The sequence below is a fragment of the Mytilus trossulus genome, chromosome 4, assembly GCF_036588685.1.
Source record: "Mytilus trossulus isolate FHL-02 chromosome 4, PNRI_Mtr1.1.1.hap1, whole genome shotgun sequence".
Classification (NCBI taxonomy): Eukaryota; Metazoa; Mollusca; class Bivalvia; order Mytilida; family Mytilidae; genus Mytilus; species Mytilus trossulus.
Window position 1 is genome coordinate 11,122,647 of NC_086376.1, and position 25,363 is coordinate 11,148,009.

General features: G+C 32.3%; 1 protein-coding gene across 8 annotated transcripts; it reads right to left on the reverse strand.

Moving 5' to 3' along the window:
• Positions 1 to 835: 835 nt before the first annotated feature.
• Positions 836 to 23,925, reverse strand: LOC134714662 (HEAT repeat-containing protein 4-like). 8 transcript variants are annotated; one of them, XM_063576102.1, is made up of 17 exons: positions 23,776 to 23,925; positions 21,163 to 22,226; positions 20,778 to 20,917; positions 18,179 to 18,196; positions 17,009 to 17,149; positions 14,654 to 14,871; positions 13,951 to 14,062; positions 13,487 to 13,549; positions 12,194 to 12,516; positions 11,651 to 11,845; positions 10,857 to 10,961; positions 10,106 to 10,289; positions 9,389 to 9,574; positions 7,399 to 7,588; positions 6,703 to 6,898; positions 5,606 to 5,728; positions 836 to 4,573 (listed from the first exon to the last, which is right to left on the reverse strand). In XM_063576102.1, exons 2-17 carry the CDS (start codon positions 22,209 to 22,211, stop codon positions 3,860 to 3,862), a joined length of 3,957 nt encoding a protein of 1,318 aa, XP_063432172.1. In that variant the 5' UTR covers positions 22,212 to 22,226; positions 23,776 to 23,925; the 3' UTR covers positions 836 to 3,859. The 8 variants fall into 8 exon arrangements, with proteins under 8 accessions (XP_063432172.1, XP_063432174.1, XP_063432173.1 ...); XM_063576104.1 differs by lacking the exon at positions 18,179 to 18,196 and adding an exon at positions 19,078 to 19,092; XM_063576103.1 differs by having other exon boundaries at positions 23,742 to 23,925.
• Between the last annotated feature and the right edge of the window lie 1,438 nt (positions 23,926 to 25,363).

Sequence of the window (25,363 nt, forward strand, 5' to 3'; positions counted from 1 at the left end):
AGTATGTCACCGGTGTCTGATAGTCAGTTTTATCAGACCACAGATGAATTATCACGTTGTGATTGGTTAAACGCCATCACATGGTGACCCCCTTTGAGACCGTATGGGGGTTAGTAAGTTTCATATGGGGTTCATGACGCGTTAATGACGACATTATCTATTAATGTTGTTGTGTTTCATTGTTTATTTTTCAGCAAAACGCCGCAAAAAAACTCCAGCGTCCGATAAATTCGTTATACGGTTAACTACTGACCCCCTACGGATCCATAGAGGGTGAATAAAATTCATAGGGGACTCTGCCTCTGGCCTCACCCCCTATGGATTTTACTAATCCTCTATGGATCCATATGGGGTCAGTAGCAACTGTATAACTTATAGTATAAGTACATGTATTAGTAAATCTCCTTTTAAAAGATTATGTGTGGATATATAGCTGCTTATATCTATGTCATTTGGTATCTGGTGAATAGTTGTCTGATTGGAAACCATACTACACTGTTGTGATTAAATAGGTCAGTTTAAGAAATACCACTTATGATAAGGCAATGGTAGCTTGTATGCAGTTGGTTAAGCATTAACATATTGTAATGAAAACCAAGCAGTCAGGCTGTGGTGTTAAACTATAAATGTGTACCCTTAGTGTGTTGCTATAATAATGTGTTTTATAACAATGTATAAGTATTTATATGAACTAAAGTTATAACTGGCAACCCTTCTTTGGTAGCGTGGTACTCTGGTATCATGGTACTTTGTGGTATTCTGGTAGATCTCAGGATGGTTCTGTATATGTTTTGGTTTAAACAACTATCGGTGTTTGTAAGAATAACAAGACTCGTTAAATAAAAATCAACTTGTATTAACTTTAAGATTCATTAAATATCAACAATACATACAAACAGCATATCTCTTAACAGTATTCTAGTCTAACAAATAAAAACCTTCCTTTATCAGCCTAAGAATATCTAAATTAAAGAAAATGGATAGCAGAAATATATATATCCCAAAATTTACTAGCTGTAGTTTGGTAATCGGCAAATGGTAAGTCAAATTCATTGCAAAAAGATATTTCACTCAAGAAGTTATTCTCTAAATGCAACTTTTTAAGAACTAACATTACACGGAAGTAGTCTGGTAAATGGTATCTGTATGTGTATATTTAAATCGCTGTTACTTGCCCAGGGTAAAGTTACTGAGGTCTTATCCATTTCTCTGTCATATCTATACTTGGATGAACCAATTGACCGATTTGGTTTACCATTCACCATCTATGTTTACCATTTACCTTTTCGGAAAATACCTAAATTACCAAAACCGGAAATAATGATGTCATTGTATTGTATTGCATTGTATTGACATCACAGGTGTTCCTATTGTAATAACATAGGAAAGAATAATAAGAATTTTAGCGTTAACAATGTTTTAAATATAGTTATACAAGAAGTATATGATAAGAACAGTTAATTATCGGTAAGATTCAAACAACGTCATTTCACAATTTTAGGGGAAACAAGTTCTGTTTCAAAGGGACCCACATTTCGTTACAATATCTCCTTTCTCAGAATTTTACGCCCTCTACACTCTTGATCATGCTTGTTTTCTTTGAAAGTTTAAAATAGTTTTTTTTACCCTGTTTGTCTCATTGGTAATCTAACAACCTGTCCCCTTATATATATATTTGCATAAAAAAAATACATTTACAGGCTTTTCACAGTTAGAGTTGCAACATATTTGTTATTCATGATGTTTTGAAAACATACTATAATACTAAGTTATAGGGGGCATAGTATGACATCCATTACCAATGTATGATCAATTGTACAACTTGTATACATATTTGTAAAGGGGCCAGCTGAAGGATGTGTGGGAGTTTCTCGCTACATTGAAGACCGAGTGGTGGCCTTTGGCTGTTGTCTGCTCTATGGTCAGGTTGTTGTCGCTTTGACACATTCCCTATTTCCATTCTCAATTTTACTGATCAATGAAATGAAGTCAAGGTCATGTGAACCCTGACTGATAGACATAGACCTTGGAAGGAACCCATATATGACATATAACAAATATAGTTATCCTATTACTCATTTTAAGTGAGATATTTAAATGACAAAAGTACCAAAAAAAAATCTCATTCAGTTGCTAAAACCATGAATATGAGGTAAAGGACAATTGACATATGACAAATGTAAACTTGGTTACATAAGGCATCTGCATACAAGGTTAACGAGGTAAACTCTGGTCTCTATGGATGTTTAGATGTTTGGTGTGTTTGCCTTGTCAGGGATGTGTAGACTGTATGCTTGTTGATTGCTACCAGCAGACATCAACATTACTTTTTATCATGTCCAAAAAGTAAAAGTAGAAATAATGAACCAAAAGCTACTTTAATAACTGGAAACTATGTCAGTTTTTTTCACTGTCCTTTCTTTTTTTTTTCTATTGATAATTTGAAGTATGTTTAAGATATTTAGCCTATTGAATTTATATACAAGCACATCTTTGATTTAACTTGGTCCTGAAACATGTCTGGTTGTTGAAGACTGAACACCTTTTGCATTACTGAAAAAAATACACCAACTACTCAAAGAAATTAAAACTATCTCAATTAATCATTTAATCTTCATTTAATTACTCAAATGAGATATGCAATATCACAGACGCAAAATATCACAGAAAATATAAAATTAAAATATTTACCATTTGGTTAGGATTTCATTAAAAAATTAAAGACACTTCAGAATAAACAATATAAACAATTTTTCTTAATAGGAATTTACAGTTAATCTAGTTATTAACTTTACAAAAATGTATTGAAATTGGTTGTATTCTACTGACAGACATATAGTCAGACACACTTACAGGTTCACAATTTCAGATGGTCTTCAAGTTTACCCTTAATATATTCTTCTGGGTTGCTTGGCAAAAAGTAATACACTGTGGGAAAAAGATCTTTACATTTAGTTTCTTACAAATCTCATTAAATTTGAAACTCACTATGTATATATTCAAACATATACAATCAATAAATATGGATATCAACCATGAAAACAATTTAGTACAAATAAATTTAGGGTACTGTTATGTTAACAGCAACAAAAATATGATCTCAGAAAAAGGAAGAAAAATACTGCCAATGGTCAATGTTCTGTTGTTATCAAGTGTAAAGATCAGAAACGCAGTTTACAAATATTTCTCCCCTCTTTGAGATGAAAGCTATTATATTTTTTAAAAGTTATGATGCATTCATCAAGAAATATTTGTTTTAATTCATTTTTTCTTTTAAGAACAGTTTTTTTACCAGAACAGATGTAGGCATTTATTCTAAATATACGTCTTAAGAAATAATTGGAATTATTAAACAAAAAGAGTAGTTATCTGTATACTTTGATTATATGACACTAACCCTCTTGAACAACACATTTCTATGTAAGGTAAGCTAACACTAAGTAAATGCAGGTTTGACATTTTGTTTGTCTTTTTTAAAATCAATACTTGAGAAATCTTTACTTACAGAAAAATGCCAAAGTCCTCAGTATGAGGACAATATATACACTCTTGTGCTAATAAAATTTGTTTGTAGATTTTTAGTATTACATAAAATGTAAAGTCTTGGTATATAAAAGGAATACTTTCTTAAATGCATAAAGATCACAATAATCTAATCAAATGATACTTTAAAAAAATAGTTTTAGATCATTCTTTTTAGTTATATGAAATAAGATAAAAAAACATTCCCAGTAAACATTTACACACAATTTACAAAAAGTACAATCTGGTGTTCCTTTGTTACATTAATTGACCATTTATAAAACACCTGGTTTTCTTGTAAAAGCTTTCATAAGGACTATATATACATTCTTATTGTTCAATCATCATCTACCGGGAATGCTTCATCCGCCTGTCCTTCTGTGGCTTTAAGTTCATATGTAGGTGTTGGTTCACTTATAATGGATACAGAAGTAATTCTTTCTTCACTGGGTAGCTTTCCCAAGTATGCATTGTCTACTAGTAACAAGTCGTCAGTTAAATCTGCATATCTCTCATCAAATGCAGCAAATGTGTTCCTTGCCTCTCTATTGATTTTTTCACGTTCTTTTATAGCGTCTCTACTAAATGCCCTGATTTCTGAACCCAAACCCATGCCACTGGATTTCGATGGTGCCGTCAATGGTTTTTCTTCAACCTCTAAGAATTTGACCTTACTTCCTGGTCTACTGACTGGTTTTACTTCCTCTTCTGTAAGAGACTGTGATAACTGACTACCACTGTCAGCTCGCTCAGAAATCTTCTCCAACCTGGATTTAGATTCATCGTCATCTTCCTCATTCTCAGTACGTGATTTTAGGCCTGGTGTAGTGGTTACTGTATCTGGTGTGGCAGTAGACTCCTCCCTCGACAATATTGTATCTAGTTCCTCCTCAGCAGTAGGTGTAAATACTGCTCCCTCCCTGCTGGGTACAGGTGAGGCTGGAGTTTCTGTTTCAATGACAATCTTGGGAGCTGGTGTTTCTGGTCGACTACTAGCCTGAGACATTGATCTGATTCTCTGCATGATGGGTTCTTTTTCTTTTTCATTTTCCTGTTTAAATAGGTTTATTTGGATTAATATTTTTAATTTATTTATAATAATGATGAATATCAATATGATAAAATGTGGTTAAGGTCAGTTAACTACAGTATTAACTTACAGGAGTATTATTAAAAGATTTTCAACAAATTTCTACAGTCTTGTAGCGAAACACCAATGTTTGTCAGGCAGCTACTTCTAGAAATAATTCCTGATTTTCTAGAAATGTTAAATAATAATATAATTAATAAAGTATATTAATTCTTGTTTTTGGATCGAGCTCACAGACAACTAATTTCGGCTCAAAACAATGTTAATACAATTATATAATTGTATATTTCATAAATATATGTTCTAAATTTCGATATTTGATAAACAATAATAAATCAATTTAAATGGAAATAGAGAAGTGATAGAGCAGATCATATTTATGGTTATATTCTTGAGGAACTTTGAGGTAAATTCTAAACTTCACTATAAATACTGAGTACTGTAGCAATAAAAGGTGGTTGCAAAAATATGATAAAGGATCAATGGGAATAAGAGTTATCTCCCTTAATATATGACTGTGGAAAAGTACTCCGACTGACACATCACATGATAGATTATGCATGGATTAGATCCTAAATATATACAAGGAACCTTGTAAAGTTGGTTGGTTGATTGATTGTTTTAATACATTTTTGTTCTAAATTTCCGGTTAAATAGTGAATATTACAAATGTGTTTACAAGGTTTCAGTAGTTAAATCATTATTCTGAAAAAAAGATACAATAATATGTTTATAAAAAATCAATAATCACTAAAAATTCATTCAATATGTTATTAAATCATGAATGTTGTGTTTTGTTCACCAGAAAAATATTCTTACAAGACTTTTTGATCCAAGAAAGATAACTCAATTTCATCACTGAGAAAATGTTAAGGGTCATTAAAGTCAATCAGCTGCCAGATTGAAAAACAGCATATTTTTAGGGGCCTTATTTTCTTTTTTTAAATATGTTGAAATGCTGCAAGTCATTAAAGTATTACAAATCATACTTACATCGTGTAATATAAAGTTATATGAAAAATGATGATAGCTAATAGCGAAGTGACAAGCTTTCTTTTTATGTCCTGCATTTCTAAGCTTAGCTTGATTATATGGGTGCTTTTTGCGAAAAAAGTGCTGTGTTAAAAAAAAGAAAGCAACAGTTAGTATATGTGCAAATATGTTTGATTAGCGTATATAAAAGATGTAAGAGTAGTATATTGTGTAAAACAGTATGAATATGATATGTGCAAAGAAGTATGATTATAGTATATAATACTGTTAAAACCCACTATTAGTAAAGATGCAAAGTTGTAAGATTAAGTATATTTGCAAAGGTGTATAATTAGTATGCATGCACAAAAGAGTGATTAATATATAAGCATAGAAGTACAACCAGCTAGTAGCATTTATGTGCAAAAATATGCAATAAGTGTACAATTATTTTATATGCAAATTTGAAAAAAATAGTCAAGATATGCATTAGTATATGTATATTCAAAGATGAACATTTGGTATATATCAGAAAATGTAAGATTATAATCTACTGTAAATTCAGAAACTATTGCCAGGTTTTTCTTATTACAAAAAATGCGATAGAGTTGTAAACTCAGTAATTTAAACTCGCATTTTGAAATAATTATTAAATGAATTAAACAGGATTTTTCTCAAAATCCTAAAAATTAAAATTGCATTTTAGCCTAAAATGACAAAATCGCAATAATGAATGCATTCAACAATTTCTGAATTTACAGTATGTGAAAAGGTGTACAATTAGTATGCAGGTAAAGAAGTACAATTTATTAACATGCCAATATGTAAGATAGTAAATATGAGTTAATAGGTAGTATAGTATGGTGTTCTCTTTTGAATCATTATATGTTTAAATATGAGGAAATACAGGCTTTATAAAAAGCATGAAATGAAAATGTTGTGTTACTTTGGTTTTGACAAGTGCTTATGATGACATGAGCCTCAAATGAAGAATTAAACAACAATTCTACCTGTGAGGGTTGATAACGAAGATTATGCAAATTTTGGAAAATGTAAGTATTAGTTATCTACAATGTTAAGTGCAGAAAGAAGCAATATAGAAATCTGTTTTGGTGTACCTTGACTGCTTTCTCAGATTCATATATCATACGAGCTAGATTTTCCTCTTTTTGTTGATCTTTTTCATTTAAGACAATTTGATTAGCAATATTGTTACGTGTACACAGTTTACGGACTTCACTTTTTATTTGTGTAACCATGTCCATATCCTCAGTAGCACTAATACCAAACATCTGTAATGTAGCCGCTATTTCACTGTAAATATAAACAAGTTATTCAGTTACTATAACAATGGAACAACCAGTAAAACCAATACCACACTAATGGTCCATAGAAGTAAAATCACTGTCTATAGATAGTACTTATTCATCTTTCCATCTTCATTTTACTTTATTCTCTCTTCACTTAATCACCTTTTACCATGAAATATTAGACTGCTGTCTTAGTTTTTTTTATTTACTATTTTTCAAATTTGCAGTAATTTTGAATTGAAGACTACCAGTATGTGGTTGTACTATTTACTTGTTTAATTCATTGTACGTTTTTTATAAACAATTTGAGTTAATATTCAGGTATTACTACTAAATGCATCATTCTTGTTTGTTTCAGTGAACCAGCTAAAAAATGCCAACTTATCCTCCAAGTTTCAAAAGTGTTACTACAAACACCAAGTGGTACTATTTTACATGTAAAAAGTATGTAAAAAACATCTAATACATATATCTTTGGTTTAATGATTATTCCAAATGACTCACTCTCTGACTATTGGATAAGATTCCACTAAAAATCTTTCTTGAAGAACTTCTGCAACCTCTTCTGTTTGTAATTCTAGTACAGCAATAGTATGGCATGCCTCAGCTCGGACAGCTTCCTTCTCTTCATATCTGACAGCCCACAATAAACATTCGGTTATTTCTTCTGATATGACTCCAATATTGCCTAAGGCTACAAAGTAAAATATTAAAGCATTATATACATGAACAAGAATGTGTCCATAGTACAAGGATGCCCCACTCACACTATAATTTTTTATGTTCAATAGACCGTGAGCGTGCGGTAAAAACTTAAATTTGGCATTAAGGAACTTGTGTACTAGGTTTCAAGTTGATTGGACTTCAACTTCATCAAAATCTACCTTGACTAAAAACTTGAACCTGAAGTGGGACAGACGGACAAACAGAAAAACATAATGCCCCTATAAGTGGGGCACAAAAGAGAAATATTGCTCTGAGAGCTAGTTCATACTGTATGCTGCAAATATTCATTATTTGGGGAGTAATAATTTGGAAGCACTGACCTGAGTTTTATATTCAGAGTTATGAAATATTTTAATGCAATAGTATGAAAAACATAAGGGGAGGAATTTTCTACATGAAGAGACTCTGAAACACTTTTATGGTGCATTATTGGTCATCAAACAAAACTTCTTCTATTCTATTGAATATATCACTTTAATTTTTTAAGATACAGTACATGTTAAACTAGAGGCTCCCAAGAGCCTGTGTCACTAACCTGTTACTGTATTTACTAATGTCAACCATCTTGGTTGGTAGTCAGGGTCATTAGACACTTTTTTAAATAGATACCCTAGAAATGATTGTGGCCAAGTTTGGTTAAATTTGGCCCATAGTTTTAGAAAAGAAGATTTTTGTACAAGTTACAAAAATGAGGAACAGTTGTTCAATATTGACTATAAAGGGCAATAACTCCTTAAGGGATCCTCTGACAATTTTGGTCATGTTGACTTATTTGTAAATCTTATTTTGCTGAACATTATTGCTGTTTACAGTTAAACTATCTCTAACTATAATAGTATTCAAGATAAAACCAAAAACTGCAAATTTTCTTAAAATTACCAATTTTAAGGCAGCAACCCAACAACGGAATGTTTGATTCATTTGAAAATTTGTGAGGGGATAGAGTTTATTCTGATGGACATTTAAATATTGAAAGATTTGTCCTAAATGTCTTAGTTTCAAAGATATAAAGCAAAACCTGCATTTTACCACTATGTTCTAATTTTAGCCATGTCAGCCATTTTGTTTGGTAGGCAGGGTCATCGGACAAATTTTTTAAACTATATACCACAATGATAATTGTGGCAAAGTTTGGTTAAATTTGACCAAGTAGTTTCAGAAAAAAAGATTTTTTGTTCAAATTACAAAAAAATGACGAAAAGTTGTTAAAAATTGACTATAAAGGGCAATATCTCCTTAAGGGATTGACTGAAAACTTTGGTCATGTCGTCTTTTTTGTAGGTCTTACTTTGCTGAACATTATTGCTGTTTACAGTTTATCTCTATCTATAATAGTATTCAAGATAATAACCAAAAATTTCCTAAAAATAACCAATTCAGGGGCAGCAACCCATCAACATGTTGTCTGATTCGTCTGGAAATTTCAGGGCAGATAGATCTTGACCTGATCAACATTTTTATTCCGTCAGATTTGCTCTAAATGCTAAATGGTTGTTTCAAAGATATAAGCCAAAATATACATTTTACCCCTGTGTTCTATTTTTAGCCATGGCGGCCATTTTGGATGGATGGCCAGGTCATCGGACAAATTTTTTAAACTAGATACATAGGATGATTGTGGCCAAATTGTGTTAAATTTAGCACAGTAGTTTCAAAGGGATTTTGTAAAAGTTCATGAACGACAGACGTAGAATGACGGACGGGGGACGACGGACGCCAAGTGATGTGAAAAAAAAATCAGCAGTGTAATATCAAGTGTTATACATACCCTGGAATGCCAATGCTTTGACCTTCCAGATGGGATCAAAGGTCGCTAGAAGGATCAATTTCTCTACAACGACTTCATCTTTAAGTTCAATATTACCACATGTTATACAGACTTCTGATCGGATAGATATATAGTCATCCTCAAAACATTTCAGGAATGTAGGTAACAACTTAGCTGTCATTATACCTACAACATAGAAAATATATAGTAAGTAAAATGGAAATGCAACAAATGGATTTGATCTCATCATTGAAAAGATCCCATTGTCAATTTATAAATCATTTGTACTAAATTAACAGTTTATCTTATAACAGATGTTTAAAAAAACAAACTTTAACTTAAGTTTTCTCTTTTTCTTTAATTACTTTTAATGTGCAAATGTCATGTGTTTGGTCATAAAAGTTTTTTTATATCATGCATGGATTTAATGTTAAGTTATAAAGGACTATAATTTAAAGGAATTACTGTGGATTCATTGATTTTTGTGGATATCAATTGTTCATGGTTTTGTCAAAATGTGCATAAATGTCAATAGAAAATTTGTTGAGCGTTTTATTTTGCATTTTGACCTATACCAAAGAAATCTACAAAATGTGGTATTCAAAGAATAATAATGAAGCTACAGTGGACAAATATTAATCTGTCTAAAGTCCTTTAATTCCCCCTTACCACATTTGATGTCTTATCCTTCATCTTCCCTTTAAAATATATTATTACCTAACTGTCCAATCTTGTTGACAGCCTCCAGTCTAATTTCTTCATTATCTATTGTGAGTCTTTCCTTCAGGTCATCGTGGACCTCCTTTCCATGACTAGTTTTACCTAGACACTGAGCCGCACTCTTCCTTACATCAGTGTGCCAATCATTCCACATCAAATCAGATAATTTACTCGTTATATCCTACAAAATAGAAAAAACATATAAACAAGCTATCTAAACAGGCTATAACATTCAGCAAGTGTTGATATGATATGAAATGGTTTAAAAAGGGAATATTTCAATGTATCTGTACAAAGTCATTGAAAATGCCAATGGCTTTTGTCATTGTTTCTTAATATTTTTTTCCCGTCTAATCAGAAATTTATGTTAAACAAAAGAGTGTAACTAACAGATATTTTTTTAATTAAATTGTTTTGAACTAGAACTACACACAGGAGCTTATTGGTAAGTTGATGAGTTAAAGTGTACAACGCACACTCAAAGAATAGCAAGCAAAGATTCATTACAAGGAATTTCTAATATGTAATTAATCCGTTGGACAATATATATAACAAGAAAAGGCAACCCCTCCCTATCTCAAAGACAACCATTCTGACAATTATACATTTAAATTATTTTGATAACTGACAAAATTAATAATAAAAGTTTTGACAGGACAAACTATTAAAATAGAGAATAAATAAACATAAATTTTCTATTTTTCCACTATGAATAAAATCAAAAGCTAGTACTTTTAAAGCTTTATACCTTATTAATTGTACCATGTAAAGTTGGTAATATTTTGCAGGCTATAACTTTATGTCTCCAGCTTGAACTGTTTAATAATTCAGCTGTCATTCCATGAACCAATGGCTGAAAGTAGAATGCACATTCTGTATATACAATTTAGAGAACTGTGGAATGCCATACATTTCTCAAAATAATATAAGGGATGGATTAAAACAATGTCTTTATTTGAATGGTTGATAAATCAGTGAAAGAATATCTATATCGCTGACATATGGCTTTTACAAAATGATTGATAAATATAAATATAATTCATCTTTTAAACTTAGTTGTACTGTGCATATTTCTGTTTTTTGTTTATTCTACATTGACTACAGGCCCGTAGCCAGGAATTTCCAAAGGGGGGTTCGTTGGGCTCACAAACTCGACTTTAACAGTCACAATTCGAACAGAACATTGACTTTAACAGTGCTAATTTGTTTTCAAGTGGGGGTTCGTCCGAACCCCCCCATGCTACGGTTATGGACTAGAGGAATAGAAGGAAGGTTGAGAACTCACAAAACAGGTTTAACTCCCCACATTTTTGGGTCTGTCCTAAAACAGGAGCCTGTTCAATGTTCTTGCTGAGGTATTAAGCTGTTATCAATCTATCACAGAATATACTAGGTTTCCTAGCAGAGATTAATTTCCCTAATTTTCAACTTCCACTAACACAAAATATATAAAAACTTAAAAGGTTGACCATCACAAGTTCACACAATATAACAAAAAACATACCTGTATATGTAACTCTCAAGTTAAACTTAATCACTTACAGAGAAGATACTTAGTTTTCCTAAGAGAGAAATAGCTCTCTCATGTTTGATGGTGTCCTCTGTGGTTAGTAGCTGGTGGATTATCTCCCCTACAATCAGTGAGTTACATACTCCAGAGTGAGACAGACACTGAGCTGCAGCCCATCTATCTATCCGAGATTCTCCCTTCATTGCTCCATACATGATGTCTTTGGCCTGAAAATGAACACATGATAAAAATATATAACGGTATCATTAGTCTATAATTCAGTGCCTGTTCTTATTTTGTTTCAGTTGATAAATTTAGAAATTACATTCTTAACCTTAATAAAATGATAATGTAAATGACAAGGCTCATTAATGTCTGTTATTACAAAAATGTGTAAGCAAGTAATTTTTTCCCTTCTATCAGCTTCTTAGAAGTCTTAAATGAGTCTTTAAATGAGATATTTCCCAAACATTTTTCGGGTACTAAATTTACCTACTACTATTCTTCACATAAAATTAAGTTATGTTATAGGTATAAATGTATAAACCTTAAAAGTCTTAATCATAATTCATTACCTTATCACATGGCCTATTCAATGAATACAGAGTTATTGCTGCAGCACACCTAACTCTATCATTAGAATCTTCCAAGAGACACTCTAATGCTACATACAACTTCTCTGGAATGTTCCGAGAGTAAGGATTGTCTAATGGTATATCTTTAAAGGCCATATTAAAGGGATCTTCTGTGGCAGCCTTGTACTCTGCTACTTTACTGAGTGTAGCTATAGCCTGCAATCTGACATGGGATTGAATGTCCCCCATGTCTCGAATCAAGTCGTCCGGAGTACTGTCCAGTAACTGACCACTCAGGTGATACCTCTGTCTCCATTCATCAACTTTAATTATAATATCAAGTATAAGCATATAAAAATACATCAAAGGAGAACATATTTATTCTGAAAAATTCTACACAGCCTAAAACTAATATTATTTTGGAGACTACAGTTAAAGTAAAAATATAAATTCAGTAAATACTAGCAGTATAATTCAATTAAAGTTTCGATTGCATGGCTTAACAGCAAATTCTATAATTTCCTTAGCACACCTTGTAAATTTCACATCTATTGCAAGCATTATCAGGGGTCTGATTGTCACAGATTTACAATTGACTCTATTATGATATCACAGAGTGTTTTAATCTGACAATGACCTTCAATTTAAACTTAAACTATAGGGTAATTATGCGGTAAAAATTATCAAAGAAAATTCAGGTATAATGCTTTTCTTCACGAAATGGCAAAATATATAAGTTTACTGTGTTATCAATCTTAGATATATGTTTTAAAAGCAATTCTTTTGAATTAAAACATGAAACACAAGTCAATACTCTAACATGTCTCTTTTTAAATTGAGAAGGAAATAAAGCTTATTGAATCCATAATTTATATATGAGCTTATGTGGTGAACAAATTGCTATGTCTTAGTTAAAATTTCTGAGAAATTCTCTCTTCAAGCTGAATGATAAAGATTTTAGCAGATATACAAATTTGTTTGCATATACATGTATGATTGTAAATACAACTATCAAAACAATTTGGCATCATTCCTCAAAAGATGAAAGCTAAAACTCATACAAACAACAAGCTCCGTAGATAAACAGTCATGCAAAAATACAAAAATAAACAGTAAAATAGAAAAGCGTCTGTAGAGTGAAAAGATATTTCATTCTGACAAGATAACTGAATAGCAGCCACAAAAGTAGCTCATTCTAACAGTAACTTAAAAAGTTGCCAATAAAACAGTAACAAAGTGGCAACTGTGTCAGTAAGATATATCCACAAGAATGGCAGCAAAACGATATTTTACCAGATTTTTTCCTTTCTGGTGGTTTGTACATGATATTGTCAGAGTCTGAAATTTCTGGAAATTCTTATGAAATGCAAAAATGTAAAATGCTTTATGTTCTTTGCAAATGCAATATGGAAATAACAGAAGCAAGCAATGATTATAATAAATATTTCAATGGATCATAATATTTCTAAGTTTCAGTTTTTAATAGATATTTAAGTGTATGCCTCATTTGAATTATGATCATGTCTTGAATTAAATCATATACAAAGGTCTGCATCATCCATTTTATTTAGAACTGTTTTATTGAATTTAAGCACTTTTTTTGTTTTTTCAATATCTTTTATGATTAACAAATCTATTTTTCTAAAAAGTAATAAAAACAATCTATCTACATACAACTATCTAACAACAAGTTCTATACATAACTAATAATGTTCTCTAAATCTGTATGTAGATCTTAACAAGTGGAGATTACTTACTGACTTGTACTAATGAAGCATTTTGCTTAGTGAGACGTCGAGTGGAAGGATCAGGAGATCTGTGAAACTCTGGATCAAATCCTGGTGGTATCATGGATGTGGCTTCTCCATCCTAGTGACAAAAATCATACATTCTTTATAGTCAAAATGTACAGAATGTGAAAATCTTTGATGCATAGTCATGGTATACATAGAGTAACTGTGTAACACTGTATTGGGTGTTATTATTTTACAATATGGAGATGACACAGAGATTGATTGATTGATTGTAGGTGTTTTAATGCCACTTTTTTACTATTTTGTGCAGCCCGTAATCATTGGTGGTGGATGCAGGAGTACGCAAAGAAAACCACCTACCATCGATAGGAAAACTGACAATCCTAGTCAATTAGGATCAGAGTCCTGTGCACCACAAGAAAAGTTCGAACACACAACCTCAGTGTTGACTGGTTAGTGATTACAGAAGTAGCACTACTTAAACAACTTCACCACCAAGACCCCTGATGACACAGAGATGTGACCATCAGGTCTTGCATGTATGTAATTTGATAGTAATATGCAATTATCAAAATTAGAATGGCAAAACTTTAATTATATAAACTATGGGGTGCAGGAAACCAAATAGTTTGCATTGAAATGGGATATATCCCAATTCTAAAAAAAAAGTACAACACTATAGCAAAATTAAATTAACAGTACTGACTGTTGGTTCTGGTAAAGCTTTCCAACGTTTGAATCCTTTCTCTACCCTCTTCATTCTAGGTGTAGGTGAAGGAGACTGGGTTCCGTATGTCTCCTTCTCCTCCATTGGATACCACCCGTCTGCAGGTTTTGGTCGATCAGTCTTGTAGAACTTTTTGTAGTGGCTTGTTGATGACATGACTATCTTCTCTTTATCTTTGGAGTAAACCTGCTCAGCACCTATAATAAATCAATTGTTCTATTAAGATGTATTTGTTTTCTGTTAAGCTTCCTGAATTTGCATTTCATAATTCATATAAACTATAAAACTGATTTTTTTAATTTATTGAAAAAGTCTAAAAATCTTAGGACAGTTTTTCATATTAAGGACCTTAGATAAACTTTGACCACCATGAAAGACCATGCAAATAATCTTCAGTTGTATGTTTAATTTTATGTCATGATTTAATGTTAATCTGAATAAGTGACCCTACCATCATGAAAGAACATGCAAATAGTCTTCAGTTTAGGGGCCAGCTGAAGGACGCCTCCGGGTGCGGGAACTTCTCGCTACATTAAAGACCTGTTGGTGACCTTCTGCTGTTGTTTATTTATTTGGTCGGGTTGTTGTCTCTTTGACAAATTCCCCATTTCCATTCTCAATTTTATTCAGTTGTATATTGAATTTTATGTCATGATTTAAGTGTTAATCTGTCTAAAAATCAGGCAGTGGTAAAAACATGAAATAAAAAAAAATGACTCCAGTGAACATTAAATCAAGTTCAATGTTTCATGGTGCTCAAATATCACATTTTTTCTTTGATTGAATCTGGTTGAAATGACTAGAAATTACCAATTAATGGTAGGTAACTCTATAATTGGCTTTCATTCTTACCAAGTTAGTTCAGCATTTCTTGAATTACCTGACACACAGAGATGAAAGACCTTCCATTTATAAATCAATAGCTATTTTTCATTTTCAAAAGAATTTTACTTCTGACAGGTTGCTGTGTTGTTTTAGACTATATATTTGAATACTTGTTGAAATGTCCAAAGTTGCTTATAGTAGTCCAAACTGTAAGAAAATTTGTCATTTCTTTACATCTGTTGTCACTGTTTAATTTATGTCTAAATTTTGGGTTCACATAAATATTATTAAGAAAGACAATACTAATTTCTGTAATATTTTTTGAATATGTTGTTGCCTCAGGCTGTCTTATGGGTTGTCTTAGTCTCGGATTGTTTTTTTTAGATGTTTTAAGATTATTAAAGGATTGTATAATTTATATCATGACTTTATGGAAAGATGTTAGCCAACCTTCCACAGAGAGCTGTGGTGTAGTGGTCAGCACATCGGAATCACAACGGTTCTTGGTTCAATCCCTGTTCTGTGGAGAACATTTCAGCGACACCATTTGCGAGTATGGTCTTGAGAAAGGATGATAGTCCATTGGAAGGGGATGATAAATGGCTGGACCGTGTTAAGAGAGAACAATATCTCTTGCACTTAAAAGACAACCTTGTTGATTCTGAAAAAGACAATACTAATGCCCCTATAAGGCAGCACTCGCCACTGTGGAAAGGGTTTAATATAAGTATTTAAAACTTGTTTCCCAATCCACTATAAATAAACATGTTTAAACTAGCATTCCATTTTTTCCCTGAATAATTTACTTCTGACTTTTAGATTGGTATATACATTGTATAATATATTGTACAACTCCTGATTGTATACTAACCTGTGAGCCATTCCTGTATAAATCTGTTGTCAAAGATAAGGGCGGATTGTATACTAACCTGTAAGCCATTCCTGTATAAATCTGTTGTCAAAGATAAGGGCGGATTGTTTACTAACCTGTGAGCCACTCCTGTATAAATCTGTTGTCAAAGATAAGGGCAGATTGTATACTAACCTGTGAGCCATTCCTGTATAAATCTGTTGTCAAAGATAAGGGCGGATTGTATACTAACCTGTGAGCCATTCCTGTATAAATCTGTTGTCAAAGATAAGGGCGGATTGTATTCTAACCTGTAAGCCATTCCTGTATTAATCTGTTGTCAAAGATAAGGGCGGATTGTATACTAACCTGTAAGCCACTCCTGTATAAATCTGTTGTCAAAGATAAGGGCAGATTGTATACTAACCTGTAAGCCATTCCTGTATAAATCTGTTGTCAAAGATAAGGGCGGATTGTATACTAACCTGTGAGCCACTCCTGTATAAATCTGTTGTCAAAGATAAGGGCAGATTGTTTACTAACCTGTGAGCCACTCCTGTATAAATCTGTTGTCAAAGATAAGGGCAGATTGTATACTAACCTGTGAGCCACTCCTGTATAAATCTGTTGTCAAAGATAAGGGCAGATTGTATACTAACCTGTGAGCCACTCCTGTATAAATCTGTTGTCTGACTCAAACAGTTTATCTCCCACTTTAGGATTGACATGGTCCCTGATTGTTGGAGGTGGTGAGGCCTTGTATTCAGGGATTTCAATATCAGCTGTTCTATTTATAACACCTTAAACATAAAAGTACAAAATGAGAATCATCTTAATTTTGACAGCATGTTATAAATAATTATTTACTCAATCAAATAAGTGAATGTATTTGTAAAGGATAAAAAAAAATAATGAATATATATATATTTATATGTAAAACTTTGCATTTAACTAAATGGTTTCTCCATGAAATAAAATGAATTAGTGAGAGAAATGTAACCGTAACCAAGACCCCAAAACTCTGACAAAAGGAGTTAATGTAATGTAATGAAATGTAATGGCTTACTATTGAAAAAGAAATAGTATGAAATAGTTATCCTGCTACTTATTTTAAGCTCTATAAATTCAAGTTTGACCCAATATGTTTCTAAAAACTTCAAGAGTTATTTTTCAAACACCTACAACACCATTGGTTAAAAACTTCACCAAAACCAAGACTTTATAAATGAGTTAATGTTCCTGCAAATAATTATAACATCATTAAGAAGCATAATCATGCATTTATCATTCGAAAACGGTTAAATTCATTATTCAATTCTACATGAACATTTGTCTTACTTAATCTTATTCAAATCGGCATTTTCGAGATTAAAAGATGACTGGTTAACACTGCTACCCTCTAGTGTAAATGAAGGACTATAAGGCAAAGTTCAATATGCAATAAAACCCAAAAATGAACTAGAATGGGTTAAAATTTGCAATTAAACTGACAGACGAACCTTATCTGAATGGTTTATATTTAAAAAAAAAGGTGTTATTAAAAACTGTTTCATTTAAATTACCAACATGTGAAAAAAATCATGATTTTTTTATCCTTTTAAAAAAGCTTGAAAAAATGAAGTCATCTGATCATTTTTTTTCAGGAAAATTAAGGGGAGATAATTAAGTACAATAAAGATGAGATAAATGGTACATGACCTTGCCCTTCTATTGTAGAAAGTAATGAAATAAAGTGTGAGCATGTGAAAAGAAGAACAGTCCCTCCCAACCTTCTAGTCCCTCAAATACATGGTATATTAGTTGACATATAGTCCAATCTATATACTAACCACCAGCTTGCCTGTACACTAAATATAATATAAAATAAGTAATCATTCCTGGAAACTTGAAAACAAATTCAAACCCTAAATATGTTACAATAAATAAAATATGTTCTAAAAACAAATAATCACTAAACTACCAAATAAGATTGTTTTCACCTACTTTTGTACTACAGTTATATATGATTAAACAACATATCTATACTAATAGTCAGGGAATGCGTAATACTAAATAAACATATAAATACACAGGAACACAACTACATTTGCTACATACACTACAGAATAAAAGATGATCTCAATAAGTCTTTGGGATTTTTGTTGTTTGATTACTGTCTCATTGGTGGATTATATTAATTTGTACTTCCTACATGTATGTGTTAGATTATAATATGATACTGTGCACTTAAAACTGAATTTTTTTCCAACTTTAAACAAAATTTGACTCATACCATTGACTTGGATACCTTGTTAATGTTCTGAAACTATCTATCTAGCAAAACAGATTCATTTTGTTTTCATCATTTCAGTGATAAAGCATGAGGTAAAAATAAGCCTGAACTAACTAAAAATATATATTCTGGCAACACATTTGTCTTGGGCCATGGTTAAATATATTTTTAGTTTGCTGTAACTCAACTCCAAATTCTGAAAGGTTGCATGATTATTCTTATATTCTTTCCAAAAAATATTGAAAAAGATTTTGAATGCAATGTTCTTGTTACATTTTTTCAAAATTTCATGAGAACAGGTAATTTTTGTAACAGCAAACAAAAAACAAATTTAGTTGGCTTGTATTGGTATCATAACGTGTATTTATCTTAAATAAAGGGATGAAAGCACAAAAATAAAAAAATAAAAATGCTGGAAACAATGATACACAATGGATAATAGGTGCACATTCATACCTATTCCAAGTGATTCTGTGTTGAAACAAATATCATTAAATGTATGTGAAAGCAATGATTGTGCTACAATATGGATTTACTTTTATATGTCACTCAAACACACATTGGTTAATGAGTAAATTAGTTTTTGTTCAAATAAATGAACAATTTAGACTCTTCATAATTAAAATGCAAATTATATTCCTTAATGTTACACATATAAAGGACTAGAAGCTTTGAACATAAGGGCAAATTTTTCACAACAGGGATCATTTGAACACATTAATTACCCCTGGCAGCTATTTGTAAATGAAGCACAATTAAATGTCAAATCATCTTTTAACTTCACATTTCTGCAGAATATTGAAAAGAAATGAAAATGGCAATAGTCCAGGAAAAGTATATTGCTAACATTTCCCACAAAATGAAGAATTAAAGAAAATATAACTTTTAATATGAAATTAAAATCACAATGTTGACAAATTTTCTATAAGCCAAACAACACATGCTTTTAAAAAATATTCAGGGGCTTTCAGGCCTATAAGAATTTATCCTACAGTCCAAAAATGAGATTTTGATACTTTTTTCCCATTTATAATTAAATTCTACAATTCTAATTTCTGCACTACCACATTAATACTGGTACCCCGGTACATGAATATACAATGAAAATCTCAGCATGAAAGCTATAGCAGTCATTTTCAGTCCCTGAACAGCTATAGGCTACTTAAAATAGCAGTGGATTACAACATTTCTTCTGAATTACAGTAAAGTTCATAACAGCCTTGAACAAGAATGCCCCACTCGCACTATCATTTTCCATGTTCAATGGACAATGAATTTGGATAAAAAATATAATTAGGCATTAAAATTAGAAAGATAATATCATAAGGAACATGTGTACTAAGTTTCAAGTTGATTGGACTTCAACTTCATCAAAAACTACCTTGACCAAAAACTTTAACCTGAAACATGCACTTTCATTTTCTATGTTCAGTGGACTGTGAAATTTGGGTCAAAAGTTTAATTTGGTTTAAAAATTAGAAAGATCATATCATAAGGAACATGTGTACTAAGTTTCAAGTTGATTGGACTTCAACTTCATCAAAAACTACCTTGACCAAAAACTTTAACCTGAAGCGGGACAGACGGACGAACGGACAGACAGAGGGACGAACGAACAGACAGACAGACGAACGGACGCACAGACCAGAAAACATCTACTATCGTAGGTGGAGCATAAAAATAAAGTTCTAGTAGTTTAAATTTGAATGTAAAAGTGTGTAAATCTCAAACCCTCTAAAAGTTTTGAGCATGTCGACAAATTAAAAAAAAAGTCAACAGATTTTAAAATAATTTGACATCCCTATTATCCTAGTTCAATGTCATATGATAGAACAAAGGAATCAAAGGAACTGGCACCCCCAAAGTGGAAAGGGATTCATATATATTGCAAAACTTGTTTCCCAATCCACTATAAATAAATATGTTTAAACTAAAGGGGCTGATAGAGATGGTAGTGGACCTTCACTTATGAATAGGCTTGGCTGTTTCTGTGAGTATGCTCTCATTGTAGCTTTCAGTATGCATATTGAACTTCTAGCACACTTTACATAATTATACAGAATTTGAACTGACTGGCAGTAAAGAACCAATAATTTCCTCCTTGCATTTTTTTCAAAACAATCTAGTTTTTGACTTAACTTTGATAAATAACATACCTGCTTCCTCTTTTTCCCTTTCTTTGATAACTCTCCTAAGACCTATGGGTTGTCTGTAAAATGGAGCTTTGTTATCATCAGAATAAGGATCATTGGCCTCTCTTTCAACTTCCTGCATGTTGTATACACGTTGTAGTACTCTAAAAAAACATAATCATTATACATGTAAAGAAAAGTAAAAACTGAACAAAAATGCATCATACAAAACATTGAAAAAGCTATTCTATTGTTAGACTTTGTTCAGGTTAGCATTTATCACTGGTTTTAATTTGAGATAATTACATTGTTAGTCACAAAATCAGTTTAGCATGATCAAGATTGTAATACATGTGTATATTACCCTCACTTTGCAATAAGAAAGCTACATGTGGCTTATTAAACTTACGAAGCTTCTTTTTTCTTCCATTTCTTTTTAGGTTTACTTTCTTTTTCTTTTTCCCTCTCCTTTTTTTCCAATTCTTCATGTACATCCAGCAAGTCATTCTCATCTAAGAAGAAGTTATTTAGATCAGCCTTTCCATACTGAGCTTCCAACAATTTGGATAACCTTTCTTTCCTTTCTGGATCAGCTATACCTTCATGCACAAGTTTTTGGGCTATATTTTTACTTAATTTTGACAAGACATAGGCATCCCAATCATCTTCTTTCTTTTCCTCTGTTACTATAGGTCTTCCTTTACTGACTCGAGATATCACTGATTTTGTAGAAGGTTTAGGTTTTGGTTGTATTTTGACCGCTTTTTTGTCTGGTTGTGCCTCTTCTGTTTTTGGTAGCTCCCAATGAGTAGGAGGAGGTACATATCTAACAGAACTTGGTTGTGGAGGCTGTAATTGAGGTTCTGTGATAAAGAAACTCTGTTTCACCTCAAGCTCTTCCTCTTCTTCAGGAATAGCCTCAGCTTTTCTTTTCTCTTCATCAATTGCAGCTTTCTGGATAGCATCGTCATGCATTTGTTTGGCTTTCTCCATAATCTTTCTTTTGAGAGGTTTCAAATGTGATTTTGTAGATTTTGTTAGGTTACATGGCATGTGTCTATTATCAGTACCACGTGAATCATGTCTACCTGGTGGAATTTTAGCTTTTCCTGGAGGTTCAACAATACCATCCAATGACAAAGCCTCAAACAAGTACTTCTCATCATATGGTAACATATGGAAACATCTGTCTTTAACAACATCTTCACCAAAATGTAAATCGGAACTGATTTTCTTCAAATATCTTCTATCTACAGGTTCTGGTTGACTAAAAGAACGGAACACTATTGAGGTCTGAGCTGGTTTCTTGGGAGGTAACTGCAAGCTCAATTGTGAATCCTCTGCTCCCAACTGAGGAATTTTAACTCTGGCTGCACAGCTAAATAAGGCAGGAGTTCTTAATTTCTCAGATCTGTCAAAGGTGCCACTGAGGCTTGAAGCATCGGCAAACATTGCCATCTCTTCTTATTGTATCTGTAAAAGAAAGTTAGACTTCAACCTCAAGTACTATAAATTCAGAAATTATTTTGTGCATTTATTATTGCGATTTTTGTCTTTTTAGAGTAAAATGTGATTTTTCTTCAAGTGTGCCATGTTGAGAAAAATCCTGTTAAATTCATATAACTTTTTTAAAATGCGACTTTATTTTGATGATTAATTGATAATATATACATGTATAATGCACATACAAAATAACACTTTTTACAAAAAGAAATATTGTGGGGTTATTTCTGGCCTAAAAACATGTATTTCTATACATACAACATGTGCAATATAATATTTAATATATGCTTCCACTAGAAGCAGAATATTATACAAGTTCAGTTGGTTAAAATTCAATTGTGAGGCAATGCCTGATAAATTTAACAGTAAATAGTGGTCCGATAATTTACAGAAAAGAAACGAAAAGGACCAAAAGGAGAGGAAAGGAACACACACATATTTATTTCATAATCAAATTCATTATGTCTTCAGATTGAGTTAAGCCATTTCAAATGATGTTTTATAGTATTTCTTTTTGTGTTGTGATGTGACACTATAGTATCAAATAAGTATGAAGGTTTGGTACCATTAAAATATTTGATTGTTTGCACCTGTCCTAAGTCAGGAATCTGATGTTCAGTAGTTGTCGTTTGTTGATGTGGTTCATAAGCGTTTGTCGTTTTACATAGATTAGATCGTTGGTTTTTCCGTTTGAATGGTTGTACACTAGTAATTTTGGGGTCCCTTTGTATTTTGCTGTTCGGTTAGAACCAAGGCTCTGTGTTGAAGACCATACTTTGACCTATAATGGTTAAATTTTATAAATTGGATCTTGGATGGAGGGTTGTCTCATTTCCACGCGTACCACATCTTCTAATATTCATATATACACAACAGTGGTCTTGCTAGCCCAAAATAGAAGGGCGCTGCGCCCTGGGTGCCCTCATCCGCGCCCGGGTGCCTACATCCGCGCCCTTCTGCCCTGACGTCTTTTTCCGAAATTGTGCCGTTTTGAGAAAAATTGCATTTGTTTCATTTATTTCTGATCTGATTTTCATTGAATTGATTTTAATTTTTTAACCAAGAATTGTTAAAAAATTAAAATATCTATATCAAAGTCTGCAGACTTTCAACTTCAATTTACAAAATTATGGATGTCCTTTTCTTTAAATTGTCGCTCTTTTTTGTAAGTCGTCAGACCCATAAAAAGAAGTATTATCTTTCTCAGAAAGTTTTCTATGTTTTTCAGCTTAATTACTATTCCGAGAACACGCAGGCACTGCCTTTAAGATATGATCACAGGGACACAGCTTATAATTTGGAAAAGGGATGATTGTCTAAATTATATCAAAATCCATTACTGAATACAGATTAGGGTTACTTCAATATTTTTGTACGTCTATGCATATATAAAATAAAGTGCTGGTTTACAAACCGATTAGTAAATAGCCAAGACGTCAATAAACATGCAGTGGACTCGCTAGAGTGGATATAAATTTTGTTTACGTTTTTTCCCCGTTTATTTATAGTCTCAACATACATGCCCCTTTGAATGATAACTATGTTGGGTCACACTGCCGTTTACAAATGTCCATTATACACTGAAGATCAGCTACATTTTGATATTTCTTTTTAGTTCAAGCTTTTTTAGTTTACGTCCGTTACCAGGTTGACATCTTAGTCTTTTGAATGTTTGAATTGTCTATTATAATAAACGGATCTTATCGGTGATGTTCAGATTCCGAATTTCATTGCAACAAATTTAGGTATGTTTGCTTCTCTGTTTCAAAATAACAAGCTTTTAAAAGAATATAAATTGATAGTGCATGAATAAAGAAATGGAAAACGCAGGGGAAACAATGATGGTCCGTCTGCTTGTTTTTGAGATATAAGTCAATAGAAATTTGGCAGGAAATGCTTCTCTCTAGATTATTCTTACTGTTAACATTGGCTCTTTTTTTCTTTTTAAAACTTTGAATAAAATAACAAGGATTTAATAATGATTTTTACATCTTGTTTTTAATTATATGCTATAAAATTGTTTTCTTTAATTCAACTACTAAGAACAGAGCCAATTTCTTCTTCTTCTTCTTCTGATATACAGTTACAGCTTCATTATTATTGAAGATTACGAACTGTTGCATGCGCGGAGTATATGATTAAAAAATATGAACAAAAATTTATCTTTAACTTATTTGAATACTTTGTGATATTTACATGAAAGAAAACAACAAGTGATTAAAAAATATGTACATTGTTATTTATAGAATTAAATTATGTTGTGGAGAACAGTTGGTGTCAACTGATCTCTGTAAATTTCAATGGTTTGACTTGCTACCACAACTTGTGGCAACAAGTTCCATTGAATGATTGTTTGCGGAAAGAATGACCATTTGTAGCTGTCTTTAGAGGTGGATATTTGCCTAAACGTTTGAGTATGTAATTTTCTTGTTCTAGTATCTGATGGTATGAGGACTAGTGATGGGATTGCAATGAGTCCATGGATGACCTTGTAGAACATGATAAGTCTGGTTTTGAGGCGGCGCTCACTGAGTGAGGGCCATTGTAGTTCGTTTAACATGGATGTAACACTACTGGTGTTGTGGTAATTGTTACATACATATCGGGCCGCACGCCTCTGTACCATTTCTAGCTTATTTTTATAATCTGCTGTGTGTGGATCCCATAGACTACAGGCATATTCAAGTTTTGGTCTCACTATTGATTAAGATAGTGCATTTTCCAGGATGGAAGGCCATGAGCCAATCAGCCTCCCATTTCGCTGCGGCGTTTAGATCTTTTTGTAAATTTGTGCAGTCTTGTTGACATGTAATTTCTCGGTATATAATACTGTCATCAGCGAAGAGTCGTAGTTTGCTGTGTTCCAGGTATTCTGGAAAATCATTAATGTATATTAAAAAGAGTATAGGCCCAAGGACAGTTCCTTGGGGGACACCTGATGTTACTGGTGCTGTATTTGATGTTATTCCATCTATTACCACTGTTAGCGTACGGTCTGATAAGAAAGCCTGAATCCATTTTAGAGTGTTACCTTGAATGCCATAGTATTTTAGTTTATAGAGTAGACGTTTGTGGGGAACCTTATCAAAGGCCTTGGCAAAATCCAT